This window comes from Mus pahari, chromosome 7 (assembly GCF_900095145.1).
Source record: "Mus pahari chromosome 7, PAHARI_EIJ_v1.1, whole genome shotgun sequence".
In the NCBI taxonomy this organism is placed as follows: domain Eukaryota; kingdom Metazoa; phylum Chordata; class Mammalia; order Rodentia; family Muridae; genus Mus; species Mus pahari.
The window spans coordinates 98,132,911-98,152,656 of record NC_034596.1 but is presented as its reverse complement, the minus strand read 5'-3'; the positions used below and the strand labels follow the sequence as shown (position 1 = coordinate 98,152,656).

The following is a 19,746-nucleotide window of genomic DNA, read 5'->3' as shown; positions in this document are numbered from 1 at the left end:
AAGGTACCAGCAGCCTCCCTGACCTGGGAGGGTAAGAGACTCGGGGTTGCGGGACACAGAGTAGGACTCTGGTGTGACTTTAAAGTCTGAGGGTCTCTGGTCATTCTAGCTCTCTAACTGTACTGAAACGCTGATGATAATGTCTAAAGCAATCCTAAAATCTTTCTTGCTCTTTCTGAGGGTAAAAATCTGCTGGCTTAGGCAATTAACACCGGTACCCTAATAGTGGAGGATTAACAAATGTGGCTTTTGTTCTACCTCAGCAGGAACTACACAGCTCTAACTTTCAGCCTGCTTGTTGGAAGCCTCAGAAAGAAAAAGGGATACTTTGAAAAATAAGTATAGTATTTATTACTAAGTTGTAAAACATTTCCTATTAAAGCTATCTGAGGAAAGGGGGAAAGTGGAAAGATCCTAAGCAGGGCAAGGAAAAAATTCTACTCTAAGCAGGGAAATGGAAAAACAAAATCTTCTCTCTTTTCTCATCTCTTTGTCCTCAGTACTTATACATCTTTCAGAATACATGATCACTTGTTTAAAAAAAATTCATCACAAGTTCACACAAAAAGTCAAATCATAAATTCGAAGAGAAGTTTAGAACACGGAATGTTTACATGCATATCGATTAGGAGTAATTATCTGGCTAAACACCCATCACCTGTCTCAGATCCACAGGTTCATTAAAACACTATTACTAAGTTGTTGTGAAGTTTTGAATAGATAAACCCAGTTAATATTTTATCTTCTGTCCTGGAACCTATGATAAATCATTAGTTCCCTTTTTATGACCTTTGGTTAATTGTTTTACAACCTCTTGGAATGTGTTTTGAGTAGGAGAAAGTCTAGCTACTATCTAAGAGCAATTAACTGGTGACACATGGGAGACTGACAGAGTTCTCATTGCAGTTTTGACTATCAGAAAGGGATCTAATAGCAGTCCCACTAAAAAAGAGCTTAATCACTGATATAATTTTAGGAATTCTTGTAGGAGCATCATTAAGACTTAGGAAGTCATCTATTTGTCTATATAGCATCACTACAAGGCAGTACATCTTCATAGATCTGCATAAATCTGCTCAAAAGGGATGGGCTAAAACTTAGTGATTGTTATATGTTTAATAATAACAGGAAAAGGTTATTAATAACAGGAATCTTTCCTAAAATGAATTATCTTAGGCTTTGCATATAAAAACAAATCTCTCTTGAATTAATTCAAAGCAGACCATCTCAGGAAGCTCACCTGCTAGTTATTATCTTGGCCTATTATACCTCCTGACAGATGTTCCAACTTGTTTATGTACCCAACTTTGAGGATTTCATTCTAGGGATCCATGCTCTGTCCTATTTCCATTTCCCACTATCATAAACTAATTCCCCTGCAGTAGAGTTTCTTCTGTGTTGGAGTTACTTATTGCCAAAACTTGCCATGCCAAACTATTTCCTGATGCCATTGTTCCATGTGACCTTTGGCAGTCTGGAACTTTCTGGAGTCTAGTTCATATCTATGTAGGAGGACCCCAGAGAAGGTCAGCCAGAAGCTGAGCTTGGCAGGCAGCCTCTTGTCATCAGAACCTCCTTCATTAAGAAGACCTGTCTGTTTCCCTCTGGGCATGGCCATCTGCCTCAGTGCATGTTCTTACTTGTTGATAGGACTGAGGCTACATTGTCATTATACTAACATTCATATGTTCCTCATACATGGATGCCTGCATTCATTCATCTATCCCTGCATTCATTCATTCATTCATTCATTCATTCATTGCCAGTCTACATTGGAATCTGCTATAGATGCAGAGGATAGGATAGGCTGAGTGCTATAACTACTGGCTTTAGGTCTTCAGGCTGAGAGGTAGGACAGAAGCATGGAGATTGTGATGGTGTGGTAGCTACTGTATAAGCCATGCTGGTGATAGACCATCTCAAGTCTAGTGGTCTGTCAAGGGCTTATGTTCTCCTACTTAAGTTGGGAAGGGTTCTGGTTGTAGACAATGCATTCTTCAAGGCTCCAAACTCTCAGAACCTTTGAGCGAAACCTGCCTTGTGCAGTGAAGTCCAGCGAAAAGCTGCTCCATTCCCCCCACTGAGCCCCTCCTTAAGTGGATGGTCAGCAGCCATGGCAGGACACATGGCAGCCTGCGTCTTCCTGGCAGCATCTTTCCTGGCAGGTGCCCTACATCTCTTCTAGTATTGGAAATGACAAAGGGATGATCAGCACTTTTTGATGGATAGGCAAATGCAAGTCTACTGAGAGAAGAGAGCAGAGATATGCAGGATGAGGAGCTCCAACAGGCTGCCCTGAGGAAGATCCTCTCTGCTGAGAAGTATAGAGGAAGGAAGGGGGAGAAGCCTCAGAGGATGTGGGCACATGCTGGAGGTCACGGGACAGGGTGAGCCTGCATCACTCTCCACACCTCCCACTGTCTGGTGTGCAGCTTGGAAGCATGAGTAGTTTGGAGTCAGAATATATTTTTCAGGACATGGTAAGAAGTAAGGAGAGAGGGGAGGAGAAGAAGGCCCCCTTTATCCCTTCTCTCTCTCTCTCTCTCTCTCTCTCTCTCTCTCTCTCTCTCTCTCTNTCTCTCTCTCTCTCTCTCTCTCTCTCTCTCTCTCTCTCTCTCTCTCTGTGTGTGTGTGTGTGTGTGTGAGTGTGTGTGTGTATGTAGGAGGTGAGCTGTGGTGGACAGTTTCATGATGATCAGGCTGGACTTCTCCCAATGCAGAGATCCTTCCACAGTTTTCCTTTTGGAGGGAGTACTGGAATTTGAACTCAGAGCCTCACACAATCAGAAAATGCCCTATCAATGAGTCATTTTTGAGCAGGTGTTTAATGTGTGCCTATGTGTTTGTGAATGCGTATGTGTGCACAACCCTCTTCTTACAATTTCCTCCTTGGCCCCACAAGGTGGAATGTTCCAAAGGATACTAAAATGTGCTTCTATTTCTCCTCACCATGAAAGGACAAAGTCAGGGAAGTGGCAAGGAGGGACCGCAGCTGGCCAGGTCCTCCTCAGCAGGCCTGGGGGTGACAGAGAGGAGCTCGGCTCCCCACTGCCAAGGCTTTGAGTGGAGCCTGATGTTCCCTGCTCCATCCTTCACAAAAGTTCCCCAGCAGCTGGGACTTTCCTCTGCTGCCCAGCCCTTTCACATCCTTAAAGCTCAGAGAACCTCCCTTCAAGTCTCACATTTCATTCCTGCCTGGGCCTTGTGTTGTCACCTTACCTATCCACCTACGACATGATTTTCCAGTGTCATTTCTGAACAGATTCCATACCTGTTGATGAATGACTCCACCCTCCCCTCCCTATAACTCCTTACAACCATTAGAACACTCTTTATGTACATGAATTCTGTTGTTTTGGATATTGCATGTATATAGGTCACATGATACAGGCCCTAATAAATCGGCCTTCTTTTTCTTTGAGCATATAGGCAGGCTCACACACAGGGCAGCAGGAAATCGCACCTCTCTCATTTGACTAATGTAATATTGTGTGGTCTGAGCAAGCTCTGCTCTTTCATGCATCTTTTGGGGGATACTTGAGTCACAAGCCCTTTGCTGACTATGAAGAAGCATGGTGTACTTTGGCTGCAGTGCCTGCCATGTCCTTGCTTCCTGTTCCTCTGAGTACCTGCCTACAGTGTGATTGCTGCATCAACCTCTCCAAAGATGCTGCACCATTCTCCATTCCTACTGCTGTACAGGAAGGCTTGGAATTCTAGCCCTCCTAGGCTGCGCCAACAACACATTACCTGATGGGATAATGCTCTTAAATGCTTGAGTTGTGAATTCATTTTCTGGTGTGACTGAAGATGTCCAGGAGTGATGAGGGTGGAAAAGGTGCCAGTGGTTCGATGGGTCTCATCATCCCAGTCACTGCTAGTCCTCTCGCTCCTGATGTGCTCCATGGTAGAGATCCTCTGACTATTGATGTGTGGGTGTGGCCACATGGAATGTACCTCTGCTGTGTACTTTGCTCAGAATCACAAGATAATCAGTTGTCATTTTAAACCTGGTGAGCCTTCTGACAGAATCAAGAATGGAAGGACAAGGCACACGGTGTTTTTGAGAAGCACACATTACCCCATTCCATAGCTACTTCCCATTGATTGTACACTGGGCCTCTCCCTTTAGAGGGCTCATCACCTAGACTATATGTAATTGCAAAGGGACTGTGAATCCTACTTCCCCGGGAATGAGGAGAAATGAACTCTGATATCTGGTTCTAGACTCCAGTAAGACGTGGACTCAGAACTTGGCCAAAAGTTTCAGATCCAGCCCATGGGCAGATGAGGCATATTCAAAGCCAGGCTCCTTAGACTGCTGAGCAGAAAGTCAGAACGGATGGAGGGATACAGTTGTGTCATGTCACTACTCATGGACTGCTTGTGATGTCCAGCTTAGGGCCTTGACTGACAGTTAGGCACACTGTCATTTTGGGGAAACTTGGCTGCTATCAGTAGACAGTCCCTTCTTATCTCACCCCATGGTCCTATGTGTGGGATCTCAGTGACCACTGGGGAAGGAAATCCTGTGTGTGTAATTCTCTGCTGACCACAGGTCCACCTGCCACTGTGTGTTCTCAGGAGCCTTGAGGCTCAGGAGTGTCTCAACCTCGATGGACAGCTTTCCCTCTGTCTGCAGACCTCTGGCTGTGTTCCCAGGCTCACAGGATTCTCCATGGACCCCCAACACCTGACCCAGATGCATCTTGGCCTCCTCTCCTCCTCTATCTAGTTACTAACCTGGCTGAGCCCCTGAGCTGAATCACACCCTCTTCTCTCCAAATATCCCTGACGTTTGCAGAAGCTGCCCTCAAGGACAATCCCCACCACCCTGGCCCTTCCCATTTCTCTGCACTGTAGCCACTCATGGCTACACATCCAAGACAGGAGCAGCGAATGACCCTTGACCCCTGCAGAGCTCCCTGTAGATCTGAGCGTTTGAGGGATCTTCCTGGGCCAAGCTCTTTGCCATCTAGTGTTTATGATGCTCTTTTGCTAAAGCAACATCATTTCAGATTTGTAGAAATGGCTGCATTGTTCTTGGTCATGCACACAATTTTCTCCTTGGTCTTCAGACCATCTCTTCCTCTTCCTCCTCCTCTGGCCTCAGCACATAACTCCCCTGCTGTTCCCAGGTCCCTTTGGGAGCTCTCGGTGAAGCACCCAGAGTCTTGTTTTATCCTCTACCTGCCAACCACACTGTGATGCCCCAGGATCAGATACCCTGCTTCGTGAAGGTTGTCCCTGTGACACCAGGGAGCTTGGAAACCATAGAGGCCTGTTGTGTGTCATGGGGAAAAGATGAAGCTTCTGTGTTCATCAGTTTCCTCATCCATAAAGGGAGCTGAGGGAACACTGCCTCGACACTTCTGTGCAGGTATACGTTTATTGATCGCTTGCTCCTCCCTTTCATTTTGGGTGATGAAGGTGGGGGTGTCCAGCTGTCCTGTGAGGTTGGTCAGCTGGACACTGAGAGAAAGCCTACTTCTCTGCTCTGAGTAGGAGTGTCAGGAGGAGAGGAGCTGGTGTGAGCAACAGGCCCCAGGCAGCTGTTGGAGGGAGGACTCCAACTGTGTGGACAGAGTCAGGAGACCCTGCAAGGGTCAGTGGGTGGTACAGACTATAGTAGGGAAAGGGTGAGGCAGAAACTGGGCACCAAGTGTTTCAGATGCTACAAATAGACAGGGCAGAATGTCCTTGTCCTGTTGTCCATATGGGTTGGCCTGTAAGCTTGCATAGTTCTGCCAAGGCTGCAGAAGTGGAAAGCAGACATGATCAGAGCGTATCTGAGGATCAGGCCAACTTGCTGGGCCCAGGCTTTTGGTAGAGGTAAAGGGGACTAAACAAGAGAGCAGAAGAAAGGCAGAGTTAAGGCTCAGGAAGATGAGCTCATGTTGCCAAGAGGACTGGGAGCCTGACTTAGAACATCCACAGGCTCATGTGATGTGTGGCTAGTAAATTTAGTCAAGGTCACTGTTTAAATACAAGCAAGCCTCTGTCTATCAGAGAATGGAAGCCAAAAAGCTCATAGAGACTCAATCTGTTAACTTGGAAAAAAACCCCACCACTTGGGAAGTTCTAGTTTTCTAAAGGGTTGATAACCTTGCCCATAAAAACGATAAACTCGGAACTTGGTACTATAAGAATGTACAGGAATTTCCCCTCAAAACTAACAATCGTAGGTTTAATTTTTGCAGACAGGAAGTCGTATTTGAACATCGTGTCGGCATCTGCTTCTGTGCCTGGCTCAGTCATATTCAGGATAGCAGTGTGGACTATCTGTGGGGAGAGAAACACATCACTCACTGAAGACCAGAGAGGTCAGGAGAGAAGCCTGGAGCAAGCACTGAGTGCTGGGCTGATCTGCTGGTCAATTTCTCTGTCCTTCCATGACCTCTAACCCTGGTGTTTCCAAGTCTCTGCTCAGAGTGTGAGATGAAACATGTCCTCAGTCTGCTCAGTGTCGCAATCTGGGCTGCCCTCAGATCACTACAACAGGAGGACAAGGGTAGGCAAAGTCATGCCTTTCCCCACAGGCGGCCTCCCAACAGGCCCACAGGAACAGCCAGTGTGCTGGCAGACAGTGCAGGTTTCTGCTGAGGTTTGGTCTTTTGCTATCTATTATAATGCAAAGTGTGGGCCCCCAGGACCAGGTCATTGCAGAGAAGAGAGAGTCTACAAGTAGACTAATTGAACCTGTCCTCAAGTTATNTNTGATAGGTAAAGATGCCAACAGTCAATAGCAGAGGAGAAGAGACATAAATGGGGTTTAGGCTCTTGGATTTAGGTTCAAGAAGAACCACATGGAAGAAGAATGTGCGGGAGGAGGAAGGAGAAGCCAGCATGGGTTCAGAATCAAGAGAATGTGGCACTGAGGGCTGTCAACTGGAGTTAAGAGCAACCCAGATGGCAACGTAGTAAGTAATAACTCGGCATATCAATAGGAAAATAGGTTCTAATAGCATTGAGGCTTGACCTCTGCCCAGCTTTGTCTTGTTTAAGGCTTATGTAAATATTAAGGTTGTGTATGACTTTCACTTAGGAACCTATATAGCTGAGGCTGGGTGGAACCTCTGGTCATGATTCAATAATTTCTACAACATATTGGCACCTCACCATCTGGCAAAAACTCACTTAAAAATTAATTTGTGATTCTCCAATGGAAAACACATGCTGTCCCTTTTCGATTAGGAGGCAGAGGGGATTGGTTTCATAGCAAAGTCAAGTGGTTTCTCTCCCAAGCAGCACAGGTTTGGGACTAGGACAATATGTGTGCTAAACTGGTGCACACAGTTCTGCGATTCATGGCATAAGCCTGGGCACAGCTGTGCCACTCGGCAGACCCAGACAGTGTGCTGGGCACAGGCTCAGACTCCAGCCTGAGGTCCTCTCCAGTGCTTCTAAAGTGCCTCTGAGATGCTAGGAGCACTCGCTTGGCACTGAAGCAGGTGATCAGAGGCCAGAGACAAGGCTACACACCTCCTACAATCAAAAACAAAACCAAAAACAGAAAAGAAGAAGAAGAAAGTGTATAGAGAATGGATGGAAATGTAAGATGTCAATGCTATCAGAAGCTTCTGGGTTCTTAGAAAGTGGGCTCCACGGGAACACTGGGACTGCTTAGCCTAGCATGACATATATGTGGGCCTGAAAATAGCAAGTAGAAGGAAATGTAACTGAAGTAAAATAATGGAAAGTATATTAATTCAATTTCTATAAAGAAAGAGTAATATAAGTATATTTATCCACAGAGATAGTAATTCTCAAAGAAGGGAGAGATAAAACATTGACTTACATGTTTTAAGGAAAAAAGGGAGAAATTAATTGAAATGGGTGAATGAATCCAGGCCTTTGATCCCAATGTTTAGGAGACAAAGGATGGACACAGATAGAAAGAAACCCTATCTTAGTAAGTAATAATAATAGTAATTAATAATAATAGTTTTAAATTGTTTTAATTATCAAAGTGAAGGTTGCGATAAGTTCGGTAGTAATAATGGTATTACAAATCTTCTGCGAAAGGTCAAGTAGAGCAGGTCTAAATAAAGAGGAGCTAAATTGAGTCAATCTATACTTTTGATGACTTTGTGTTGCTGGACCAAGCAGAGAGGCTCTGTATTTGTGTTAATAGGAAATGAAAAGAAAAAGAAAAATATAAGGATAAGATTTGACAGAGGAAGTGTCTCTGAATAACTTGGCTTCAGACAGGAAGCAAAAAATCAAGAAGACCAAACAAGTGACATGAATTGTTAATCTCTCTACATGGGAGCAGCATATGCATGAATGAAGATTTATTATGACTTGGTTATTAATTAAACTAACTCATAAAGGGACAGTTGTCTTCCACCTGCTCAAACAAGGAGCAAAATTTCATCCTTAACTGATCTGTGCATCTTGTACATTCCATAGAAATGTCCTTCTAGTAATAAATATAGGTTGTACGGTTCATATATTACAAAATGAGATCGCGGGCTGACAAGATTCACCCTCAGGGATGCTGAAGTGACCTGCTGTTCCTGCTCCCTGCCTGACCTGCCTCAACTGATGCTGTTTCCAGAGACTGGCTTTGAGAACAGCTTCAGAAAGGGCTGCTCGTCCCTGATGACCTCAGGTCATCCAGCCTTTCAGACGGTTTCAGTCAGGAGTTCACGTAAGCTATGAACTTTCTCAACACATACAGACTGGAAAACAAAGAATTACAGGAAGCTTTATTTTGACTTAACCATTTTTCAGTTTCCTTTTGGGTTAGGAATTTTTCCCACAACTCAGCAGAAAGCAGAAATAAGAAAGAATGTCTTCCCGATCCCTTCAGTTCGGGTGTGTGGATTGGTTATTGCATGAAGTATAGATATGTTGTCATTTTTTAGCAATAATTTACAAATAATTCTAATTTAATCAGGGAGGATACCAAATAGAGAGCTTAGACTCAGGAAATTCTTTCTTTTCCTCTTTTCTTATTTTCTTGAAAAATGGGAGATAATGTAATACTATAAAAAATTAGACAAATATGGATTGGTTATTAAATTACTCTTAAACAAAGCATTTTATAGCCAAAAATCTTACATTGGCAGAAATCTTTATATTTTGGTGCAGAATTGAAGTTATATATTCTTACATTGGTACAGAATTTGTATATTGGGAGAAGTTTAATCTTTTCATTTATATAACTCTTTGTTTATTGATACAGTATTTAAAATTAATTTTGTTACTCTTAGGCACTGTGCCTATGCAACTCATTTTAAACTCCAAGGATTAATCCTAGTCCTTAAAATAGGTGCTATTACAAACTGTTTAAAATAATCAAGTAATGATGGTAAAGAGTCGGATAGTTAAAATCATGGTCATATTAGGTTCTAATTTAGCTTAATGTAATAAAATGTTTTCAAGGTTACTTAAATAATAAAAAACTCAAAATCAGTGTTTAAATTTCGGTTATGTTATATATTGATAGATGGTCTGCAAAACATTAGAGATCCACAGAATATGGCATTAGATGTTGCTTCATTATTAAAATATCTTTTCACTACGAGACATGACTGTTCCTGACAATAGCCCTAGTCTGATTCCAGGAAGGTGATGAGCATCAATGTTCCTATGTGGAGTTGCTTCAATTGAGGGATGTTAGCCATTGGGCAAGAAACGCCCTGATTTTATTGGTAGAGAGAATGCTCTTGAAAAAGGACAAGTGGATGCAGGATGGTCAACTGCTAAACTCCCCAATGCAGTGTTGGCTGGCCAATTGGAGATTAGAGAACCCAGATTCAGCATAGTAAGTAATAACTTTGGGTATCTATAGGAAAGTAGATTCTAAAAAATGTAGAGGCCAGGCCACAGCTATTGTGCTGCTTAGGCTTATTGTAAGTATAAAGTTTGTATATATTTTTCATCCAGGAATTAAATAGCAAAGGTGAGGTAGAAACCTAGGTTGGGAGTAAAGAATTTCTACAAGTTTCAGCATCTCTCTTGCTCCAACCTCCTTGTGACAAATATACCAGGATTGCACAGGCGTGGCTTCCCATTTCCAGACTACCACACTCTGGTTGCACAGATCTCAGCCCAGGACTCTGAGTGGACACTGGAGAGAACACTAGGCACCAACCGGCTGTGCACAAAAGAATGTAAGATGAGGGTCTAGGGCATCTTCTCTCCTATTCTCAGATTTTTCATCAGAACTGCCACTGATCCCTTGTTACTACCTTTACTGCTACTATTATATGTGCGGATCAAGTAGTGATGGCCGAGACCTGCACTGAAGAAGCTGACAACCTACAGTGAATTGTGGGGAGTTCTGCAGTGGACTGTAGGAAACCCTGCAATACAGCATAGGTTGGGACCCGTGTGGTTTAAAACCAAGCACAGGTGCTTTCCCCATCATTGACTTTGTGATGAGTTCAAGTCCAGAGGCTAAAGGAGCAACTGGCTGCACACTCTGAGAAGGCTCGCTGGGCTTTGATTTCTCTCTCCCAGGCATAGGGGATCTCAGGCATGCAGGTTTTCCAACACATTGAACATCCCCACATGTCCACATGGCCTTCACTGTCTACATTCAGGATCCAAAGTGAATGAGCCATGTTCCTTGTCTTACCTGAGAGACTGTTATGTTCTTCACTCCAGTGATCCCAGACAGGTCAGCCTGTGTGGAGAAGAGTTCCCTGATACCGAGCTCTGGAAGGATGTCTTCTAGGTTGTAGTGTTGGAATAAGGAGAACTTGGGTAAGTGGAGCTCATCTATCATCCTGAGAATAAAAGAGAAGTTGAAGAGCCAGAGGACACAACTTATCTCTGAGGAGCAGCATTCTATAACAGTCCTCTCTCTGGAGGGGAGCCTTCTTTCCACCCATGCCTAGACCACGTGATGTTACTCTTACTTATGAATTAATAATTAATCTATGCCTGAGAGTGTTTACAGTGGACAGGCAAACTGACTTGGGGCTAACTGTACCTTGACTAAGCATGCTTTCCTGTTAGGTCCACATAGTGCAGCCCTTCTCTGTCATGCCTGCCCTCACTCATCACCTAGTGACCCTTGTGTTCACACTGGACACTGCACCAGACTCCTGCATTCCTTACCCTTGCTTGTCCTTCTCAATCTCACCACTGCATTCGAATGTACCTTTAACTTATTAAGTAATGACCATTTCCATTTTCACCCCCTACTGTCTCTTCCTCAACTACAAGATAGCCCGCATTGATGAACATTTTTGCTTATTCTTCTCTGATACTCTCTCAGAGTCTAAGTCAGAGCATGGCACAGAGTAGGTCTTCAAGTCACAATTGCATGGATGGTGAATGAATGACTGATAAAGGGGGGATGCAATGACTACACAGGACACAACTGATTCTGGACTCTCATCTCCTGTCAATCATAAATTCCTCTGCCTCCCAAAGATACATTCAAGACTCCCTCTCATTTGCAGCCTGTTAGAGACACAGAAACCTCATTCCTAAGTTGAGCAGATCGTATCTTGTCAAAAACACTAACCCCTCAAATCAGGCCTCAAACAACTGGGACAGAGGAAAGTAATTCAGCAAAACTGCTAACACTTTAACCGTTACACTGGACATAAGTGAGAAACTGAGGCACAGGGACACTGGCCATCAGGACAACTGCAGTACAGGGACCCATTTCTGGGTCCTGTGGATATGCACCTAGGTCTCAGAGATTTCTTCCATTTCCTCAGGATCTCTGGTTGTAAGCTGGCTTCCACCTGCTGCATCCTGCCCTGATCAGGGAGGATGAACATGGCCTTGCCATTGCCCTTGTAGTTCAGCTCCACCACAGTGCATTTCAGCTCCTCATCCCGGAAGTAGGATGTCCTCAGGTTCTTAGCTTTCATCATCGGCACTTTCACACGCCTCCTCCGGTCCACTATGAATTTTCCCATGAATGTGTCATCAGGATTAAAGGGCACCTTCCATTTCACTAAAGATGAGGCAAATAATCAGATTGTCACAGCAACAGAAACAGGATACTTCCTCCCTATGTATGTTTAGCCTCTGAAATCCATCTATTGTCAGTCACTCACAGTGTCCCTCAGAGTGGCATATGCTAAACTGCAAAAATCCTCATAGACGGACAAAATTGTACCAATGAGGTTCCATATTTGGTTTAAAAAGTAAGCTAAAATTCGAGAGAGACTAGAGTGAAGGTGGTGTGACTGGAGAGTTGGGGGTCCTCTCTTCCTCAGGGGACCCATCTCTAGAAGGCAATGACTCGTGAGACAGGTTTTAGGCAAAATAGAACAGCAGAGACTGAGTTCTTCCATCATAATCAGTTCATAATCCCATAGAGTGTGGCTAAGACATAGATAATTAGTCCTCATCACACACATGGGAAATGGCCACCCTGACAATCTTAGATATCAGCTCAAGGTTATTCCACATTTCTAGTTTTTATTCCCACAACCAGCATACACGCAGGGAATTGGTAATAAACCAATGTTTTTGCTCTTGTAATCTTGCAGCGTAGACATACATCCCACCTCACACCAAGAAGCACTTGAGTTTGATCTGGGGTGAGTTCAGAGAGCCACGTCCTACAGTCTAACCCTTCATGCTGTCACTCTGCTTCCACCATCCCCTGCCAACAGCAGCTCTGGGGCCTTCCTGTCCTCTTGACTTCTGTCCTCTGACCTCCTGTCCTATATTTCTGTCTATTGTCTATTGACAACATGATATTCTGCCTATAGCCCAAGCCTTCAACCTCTGTATCATAGACTAATTTTAATTAGCACCAAATCTAACCAGTGTCTAGTTACATCATGACTTCTGTCAGGCAATAGTTTCTGGGCTGTCACCTTGCTATCAAGTCCCTATCAGGCAGGGAGTGGTGGGTGTGGGATCCCTGGATTTTCCCCCAACTACCTTTATCTGTAATGTCTCTAGTTGAGTCTCCAACTATCAAGGACCCAAGTCCCAGCAGATTTCCTGCCCTAGGAATGTGTTTTGGGAATTCTGCTCTTTCATATATCAATTCTATAAAAGTAAAATTCCAAGAAGCAGCCAGATATTAATGCACAGCACTGCCTAAGGGACATTCCCACTTTCTCATGAATTTTCCCCAGTCCCTGCTTCTCCATGGCCAAAATCAGTTCATTTCACAACAGGCTCAGGGAAGAAGTCCTATGTAGGAACCTCCCTCAAGGCTGACTCTTCACTCATTTTAGGCTATGATACTTTCTGCTTAAGATTAATGTAACTAGGCTCCTTTGGGTTCCAGTTCAACAGGACCCTACTGGAGACCGAGGCCACCCAGAAGGAGGAATATCTCATATAGGAGCATATTAGAAATGGCTGCTCCAGTCAGACTGAGGGATGGTATTTGTGTAGGGAGTAGACATGGATTAAGCCTATTTAATAGGGCTGGCAGTGGAAGACATGACATTCTGCTAGTCATTAAGTTCAAGTCACAGCACCGATCAGCCTTCCTAGAGAGATGGCTCAGTGTTTCTGTTGGACATGTCCCAGGAATTACATCAATATCTTAAAATTCTCAGAGTAGAAGTAAGGGCGTTGTGTAATAAACAGATACACACATGACACCAAGATCCTGAGCCCCTCCTTTCCACTGGTCAGTGTAAGGACACAGGTTCCCAGTCAGCATCCTCTCCCTCTCTTCACAAACCACTCTCACCTTTAAAAATCAGATTATTCACTATCACCATAGACGTATTCCCATCCAGGTCTGAAACCATTCCCTTGATCATCCCCTGGGTCTGATTGCTCACGTAGCTATTGATGAGCTTCTTAGCTTCACGAGGCTGCTGGAAGTTGGCTGTGAAGACCTCAGTGTGGTACAGAGCTCTTGCCTTCTCCTTGAACTCTGTCAGGATCTGCAGGTGCTTTTCAACAAACAGGGCACTGCCTGTCCTGATCTGTACCTGGTCTCCTGGCTGGCTGAGCCTCTGTAGGAGGTGCCCAAAGCCCTGGTGGATGTCTGCCTCAGGGGTCTCTGTCAGATTGAACTTAAGACCTTCTAGAATCTCTTCCAGGGTCTTGCCCTTTGCTCCCAGAGACAAGGAGGACAGAGCCCTTGCAATGTCAACTGGAGAGAAGACAATATTTTTATCTGGATTCTTCAAAGCCAGCTTCTTGTAGAGGCTGAAGACAAAGTCAGTGTTGATGGAGGCCAATGTTAAACTGTCCTGTTGTTTTCGAGTGCCTTGGCCTTTCTGGAACGCATTGTGCCTTCCTGGTGTGCCATCTGAGCAGCAGATGACAGCAGGGCAAACCCCAGCCATCAAGAGCCCTAGAGTTGCAATGAAGGCCATCTTCTCTGTTCTTTAGGCTGAAAAGAAAACATCCTTTGGGTCTGGGAGGACAAACTGGTGCTCCGAGCATCTCCTAGATATCCCACATGGTGGGCAATGGGACCTGCTCTGCTGCCCTTCCTGTCTCTGTGACTGCCCACTGGAGTTGCTCTGACCTCTCAGATGGAAGTACTCCATCATGAGCTCCCTACTACCATGGAGAAAGTGCTGTCATAGAACCCAATTTTTCTGTTTAAGAGTACCAGTATCCAGAAAGGTAAAGGTCATTCCACCATCACAGATAAAGGAAGAGAAAAACTTGGAGCTGAACACAGACCATGTATAATCTCATCTCCCTTTCTAGGTTGGTATAATGCACATTAGAAGGCAGAGAACCCTATTCTTTTGCATGTATGCAATATCCTATCAACAAGCTCTTGTCCAGACTGAATAAAGGAAAGCTGTATGTATTTTGTAGCACTGAATATAGTGCATGTTTCTGGGAGCAGGGAGATTAATTGTGCAGAAAACACTGCAGACATCTGTCTCAGTGCCAAAGCCCTATCTCCCCTGAGAACAGCTATTAGAAGGACCAATAGGGAGATATCCTTTCAACCCTGCAATGGTACCGCATGGCCTCAGGCTTGGAAGGCCTTCTGACAGGTCCAATAATGAATATTGTTGGTGCATCTGATACCTGTACCAGACTTCAGCTCATCTGTCAGGGTGGCTGTGTGGTGTCAAGCAAACATCCAGACCCCTCAGGGCAGACTGTTGAGTTATCAAACGTGTCTGGCTCAACACACTATGAGAATGGAGGTGGAGAATGTCCAGAGGGGCAACTTGTTCATACTCCCCTGCAGTAATGGACGCAGAGTGCAAGGAAGAGGGAGCAGGGCTATAGGAGGGAGAAGAAAGAATAGGATGAGGAAGCCAAGGGGAAGATATAGGGGAGAAGAGACTGGAAAAGTGTAGGAGAATGGAGAGCAGGAGAGGGAGGAGTTAGAGCTTTGCCTCATGTCCCCAGGGCAGTGACATGTAAGTAGAGGAGACAGGGGCTTCAGCAACCTTGATCCTCTACAACCATTTATTTTTGGGAAAACTTTCATCAATATTTTATTTCAAAATGATTTCAATAGAAAACAATCTAGTCTATTTGTTTAAAAGAATCCCTGGCTCAGTGGCTGAGCTGTTGCCTTCATTTCTTTCTAGGGGAGAATGAAGCCCTTCTTCTTAGCCAGGGAATTACCATGGAATTCTGGTCCCTGACCCCAGAGGCATCTGCTGTCTGATGCGAGCATGACAGTGATGCTACCTTCCCCACAGGGATTCTGTCTCAGTCCTGTCCCGTCCTGGATCCTATATTATCACCTGGGCTAGGCTATGTCTCCAAACTTTCCCTCTGTGGAGGGTCAAAAGGTGTGGAGTCCATTCAGTTTCCAGGAGCATAGTCTATGGCACCTGCCACTTCCAGAGCCATGAAGACCCAGACAAGACAAGAGAGTATTATGCACTGCAGAAATATCACTTATTCATACTGGGTGACCTAAGAACAAGTTCTTACTGCCCCCAACCCAAGACTCTAGGTCACAGCCAGTACTACACAGTCCTGGGATGGCTCTTTCCTTTCCCAACAGAGAGAAGGTTACATGGACCTTACCTGCAGAATCAAAGCCAGCTGCCAGTATGTTAGGTGAATCCTGATGTGCCAGTTTTCTGTCTTCCTGGAATGGTTTTAACTCACACACACTGCTGCCCATTTATTTCTAGGGACTCCTCCTTCCTCTTAGGAAATGCTGGCCTGTCCATCTGTGTTCTGTGCTCAGATTGGGAGTGGACAGATAGGGTGATTTACGGTGACAAGGACTTACTGACTCTATCTTGCAGAACCGGCTCCTGGTGGCAAAACCACTACACAACATTGGATGTCCTCATTGTGGCTTCTATTTCTTTAATAGTTCAAAGGTCAGTATAGACCAGGTGAACAGTCAAGGCAAAAAAAAAACCAGGGCAGCAGCCCTGACACAGTTAACACAAGGAGGAGCTGCATCTGATCTTTGCTCTGCGCTTCCCAAGACACTTCAGAAAGAATACAACTCTATGTCCGTGCTCCTTGGCTTCTTTATGGGACACCAGAGATTAATAATCCCACGTCTCAATGTTAACAGGTCTTTGTCTGCATCTGTATTACCATTCTTTCTGGAAGGAATGGGTACATTCTAAGTAGAGATCTGCTCTCCACAGATTTCTGAAGGGAAGCTGCCTAAGTCAGGAAATGCAGGAACTCTAAAAGGAGTCAGTGTCTGCAGAGACTGACTCGCTGATGAGAATTCCAATTCAGTAGAGCCTTGGAGGTTCATACAGAGGCCAATCACCTTATTAGGAGGCGCTAAGCTCTGTCTCTACAGACACACATGTATTGCCTCTATGTGTATTACTGATGCCTGTGACAATTGAACCTACTAGCAGACAGACAGCTGCAACCCAAGAACTAAGCATGGTGGATGATGTCATCTTGAGCCTAGAGAGAGGCTTCCCCTGTATGGATGCAGCTGCCTCTCTCAGGTATCCACCCATGCCCTTTAAATTTGCCTTGATTTGTGACGTTCTCTCTTTTGTAAAGTTATAATAAAGTTTTGTGAAGCTGCTTCCACATTGGAACATAGAATTTGGGTAATGGAAGTATGTGTTCTCTGATCATTGTCACCAAAAATGGCTCCAGAATGAAGGATCTTATTCCCTTTAGGATGAGAGTTGTGGGTTTTGTGTGAACAGTGGGATGAGACACTCAGTAGACAGATGTTAGTTCCAAAGCTGCTGTCCCTGAAATGGAAGTGCTGGTCCTAACAAGAAAAGTTTGGGCTGGGTAAACAATGTCTAATGGTGTGTCTCTGTGTTCCAGAAAAACATTTTGAGTGACACATTTCAATTTCCCAGGAGGCACCCTAACATCCCCACAAAATCTGTTACTTCAGGCAGGGACTGTCTTTCTTCTGCTTGCTCTGTCTCTCTCACTGGCTCAGTCCTGGGCTCTCCCCATTCCACACTGTATTCTGCCACTCCACTTCCTTGTCTCCTTAAGTCTCTTTCCCACCTCAGAACTAGAAGTGCCATTAACACTCGCCACCTTCTTTTGGACTGCGATATGTCTCAGCCACATTATCAGATTGACGGTCTCCACAGGCAGGAAGTGCCATATTTGATTATCAGATTCTCACTGATCTTGACAAATTATGCCAAGGTGCCAGCCAGCACGTGGTCTGAGAGCCCATGTTCAGGCTTTCTTTGGCCTCCATTGTTTGGTCCCATCCACTGTGCCCAATGCCAGATTTACCAGATTTACCTGGCAAAATCCTAACAATCTCCGAAGCTGATCAGAAGCTGCAGCTTCTGGGGAAGAGACACAGGGAACCTGTCCCCATCACTGCACATCAAATCCCGCACTTTCTTGTCCCTGTGCTGAGCCAGAATGGCCAGGACTCCCTTTTCCCAAACCGCAGCATGAAGATGCCTCTGACCTTTAGGATGCCAGACAAAGGGAAGCCCAACCTGGCCTCTGAATCCAGTGCCACACCTTGCACTCCCATTTTGTGATGATTCTACAAATAGCACTTGCCCTGTGCAGCGGCTCTTGCCTTTGAAGGAGGCGGGAGTTCGTATCCTTGAAGTGATAAAGCCCACTCTTGACCTATGGGAAAGAGACAATCAAGGGTTCCCAGGCAGCTATGTCCTCTTTGTAAAAACACACTGGCCTCTGAGAATGGAATGAGTTCCTTCTTCCCAGGACAAAAAGGTCCTTCTCCAGCTGCATGATTCAACCTCTCTGTCTGGACAAAGGTCAGGTTTGAAGGACAGCACTCCCTTTCCTCTAGCCAATCATGTAACGCCAGGGCAAGAGAGCCCCAGTTGAGATATATATATATATCACTCAAAATCCTAGACTCAAGTGTCACTTTCCTAATCTGTGCAGCAGGAAGGACTGTGATCATAACCCCAGACTTGTATAATAAAAACTCTTTGTTTATTACATCAGAATCACAATTTCTGGTGGTCACCTGGGGTTCCCATGAACTGGGCATAACATGTGCTTCCTCTTCTTTGAGCTTTGATATAGGACACAACCCCTCCATGGGCTGAGGTGGAGTCTTTAGCCTTCTTTCTGAATCATTCCAAACAAGTCTGGATCAGGGCATGGGATTTGTTTTATTAAAACCTGAACTTGTTGTCTTTGGGTCCTCTCACTGAGCCCTTACACTCCTTTGGAAAGATCCATGTGACTCCTCCACTCTCACTGAGATATCTCATGGCCCTGTCATGTGCAGGCAGAATCCTATGCTCTGTGTTGCATGATCTGCTTATTTTCAACCTTCTGGAACCATCTGTTTCTTCATTCCCATTGCTCTAACTTACCAAATTTATTCTGCCTCAGGACCTTGGCTCTTGCTCTCAGCTCCTGAGAGCCAGGGTTCTGTGTCCATTCGCACAGCTCAGTTGCTCTTTCCCTTGAACTCTCAGCTCACGTGGAGCTACCTCCCTTCTGCTCTTGCTGTCTCCCTGGTTGTTTCCCTGGTTGCTTCTGGAATGCTGTGTTGTGTTGGTCAAGCTTTCCCAGGGACAAGGTTAGTGCACAAGGAGGTACTCTTCTGCCTCATGCATTGCTTATGTCCCATGATTGACATCTAGCAGTTGAGATGTCATAGATCATTCATGCTCCTAACTTTGAGGATCTCATGCTAGAGATCCATGACCCTGTATCTCAGTGCACAGTGAGAAGATAATCCTGTGTGTGTGATTCTCTGCTGAGCACAGGTCCACCTTCACTCCATCTTCTCAGGAGCCTTGAGGGTCAGGTGTGGCTCCACCTGGATGGACAGCTTTCCCTCTACCTGCAAGCCTCTGGCTGTGTTTCCTGGCTCACAGGATTCTCCTCGGTCACACAGCACCTGACCCAGATGCACCTTGGCCTTCTCTCCTCCTCTATCTAGGCTCTAACCTGGCTCAGCCCTTGAGCTGTATCACCTTCTGCTCCGTCCAGATTTCTCCTGATGTTCCCTGAAACTTCTCTCAATGATGATCCCCATGACCCCTGCTCTGCCAAGTTCTCTGCATTGTAGCCACACATGTTGCATTCCTAAGACAGGAGCAGTGGTTGACCCCTGCAAAGTTCCCTGTAGCTCTGAGACATTAGAGGTTCGCACATGGCCATGCTCTTTACCATCTAGTGTCAGCTCTGCCCTTTTCCTAAATGGACCTCATGTCAGATTCTCAGAAATGGTTCCATTGTTCTTTGCCCTGCAAACACACACACACACACACACACACACACACACACACACACACACACACACACACAATTCCACCTTTTGGTCATCTGACTACCACCACTGACTCCTTGTTTTCTTCTTCTTCTTCTTCTTCTTCTTCTTCTTCTTCTTCTTCTTCTTCTTCTTCTTCTTCTTCTTCTTCTTCTTCTTCTTCTTCTTCTTCTTCTTCT

General features: G+C 45.0%; 2 protein-coding genes across 2 annotated transcripts in view; both read right to left on the bottom strand.

The window, feature by feature from the left end:
- Nucleotides 1–5,445: 5,445 nt before the first annotated feature.
- LOC110325001 (serine protease inhibitor A3B-like) lies at nt 5,446–15,962 on the bottom strand. The gene is made up of 5 exons (XM_021202781.2): nt 15,913–15,962; nt 13,637–14,290; nt 11,653–11,926; nt 10,589–10,739; nt 5,446–6,282 (listed from the first exon to the last, which is right to left on the bottom strand). Exons 2-5 carry the CDS (start codon nt 14,271–14,273, stop codon nt 6,082–6,084), a joined length of 1,263 nt encoding a protein of 420 aa, XP_021058440.1. The 5' UTR covers nt 14,274–14,290; nt 15,913–15,962; the 3' UTR covers nt 5,446–6,081.
- A 1,644-nt stretch (nt 15,963–17,606) lies between these two features.
- The window catches only part of LOC110324086 (serine protease inhibitor A3A-like), an 8,238-nt gene continuing 6,098 nt past the window's right edge, over nt 17,607–19,746 (bottom strand). Inside the window, 1 exon segment of the mRNA XM_021201434.1 lies at nt 17,607–17,940. Coding sequence (XP_021057093.1) covers nt 17,607–17,940 — 334 coding nt within the window.

Excerpts from the sequence above, each read along its gene's own strand:
- LOC110325001 (XM_021202781.2), bottom strand. The coding sequence starts at position 14,273 with ATGGCCTTCATTGCAACTCTAGGGCTCTTGATGGCTGGGGTTTGCCCT. Across the intron at positions 11,927-13,636 it reads GAATAATCTGATTTTTAAAG|TGAAATGGAAGGTGCCCTTT; the intron begins GTGAGAGTGGTT and ends CCTCATCTTTAG. Across the intron at positions 10,740-11,652 it reads AAGAAATCTCTGAGACCTAG|GATGATAGATGAGCTCCACT; the intron begins GTGCATATCCAC and ends TTTTATTCTCAG.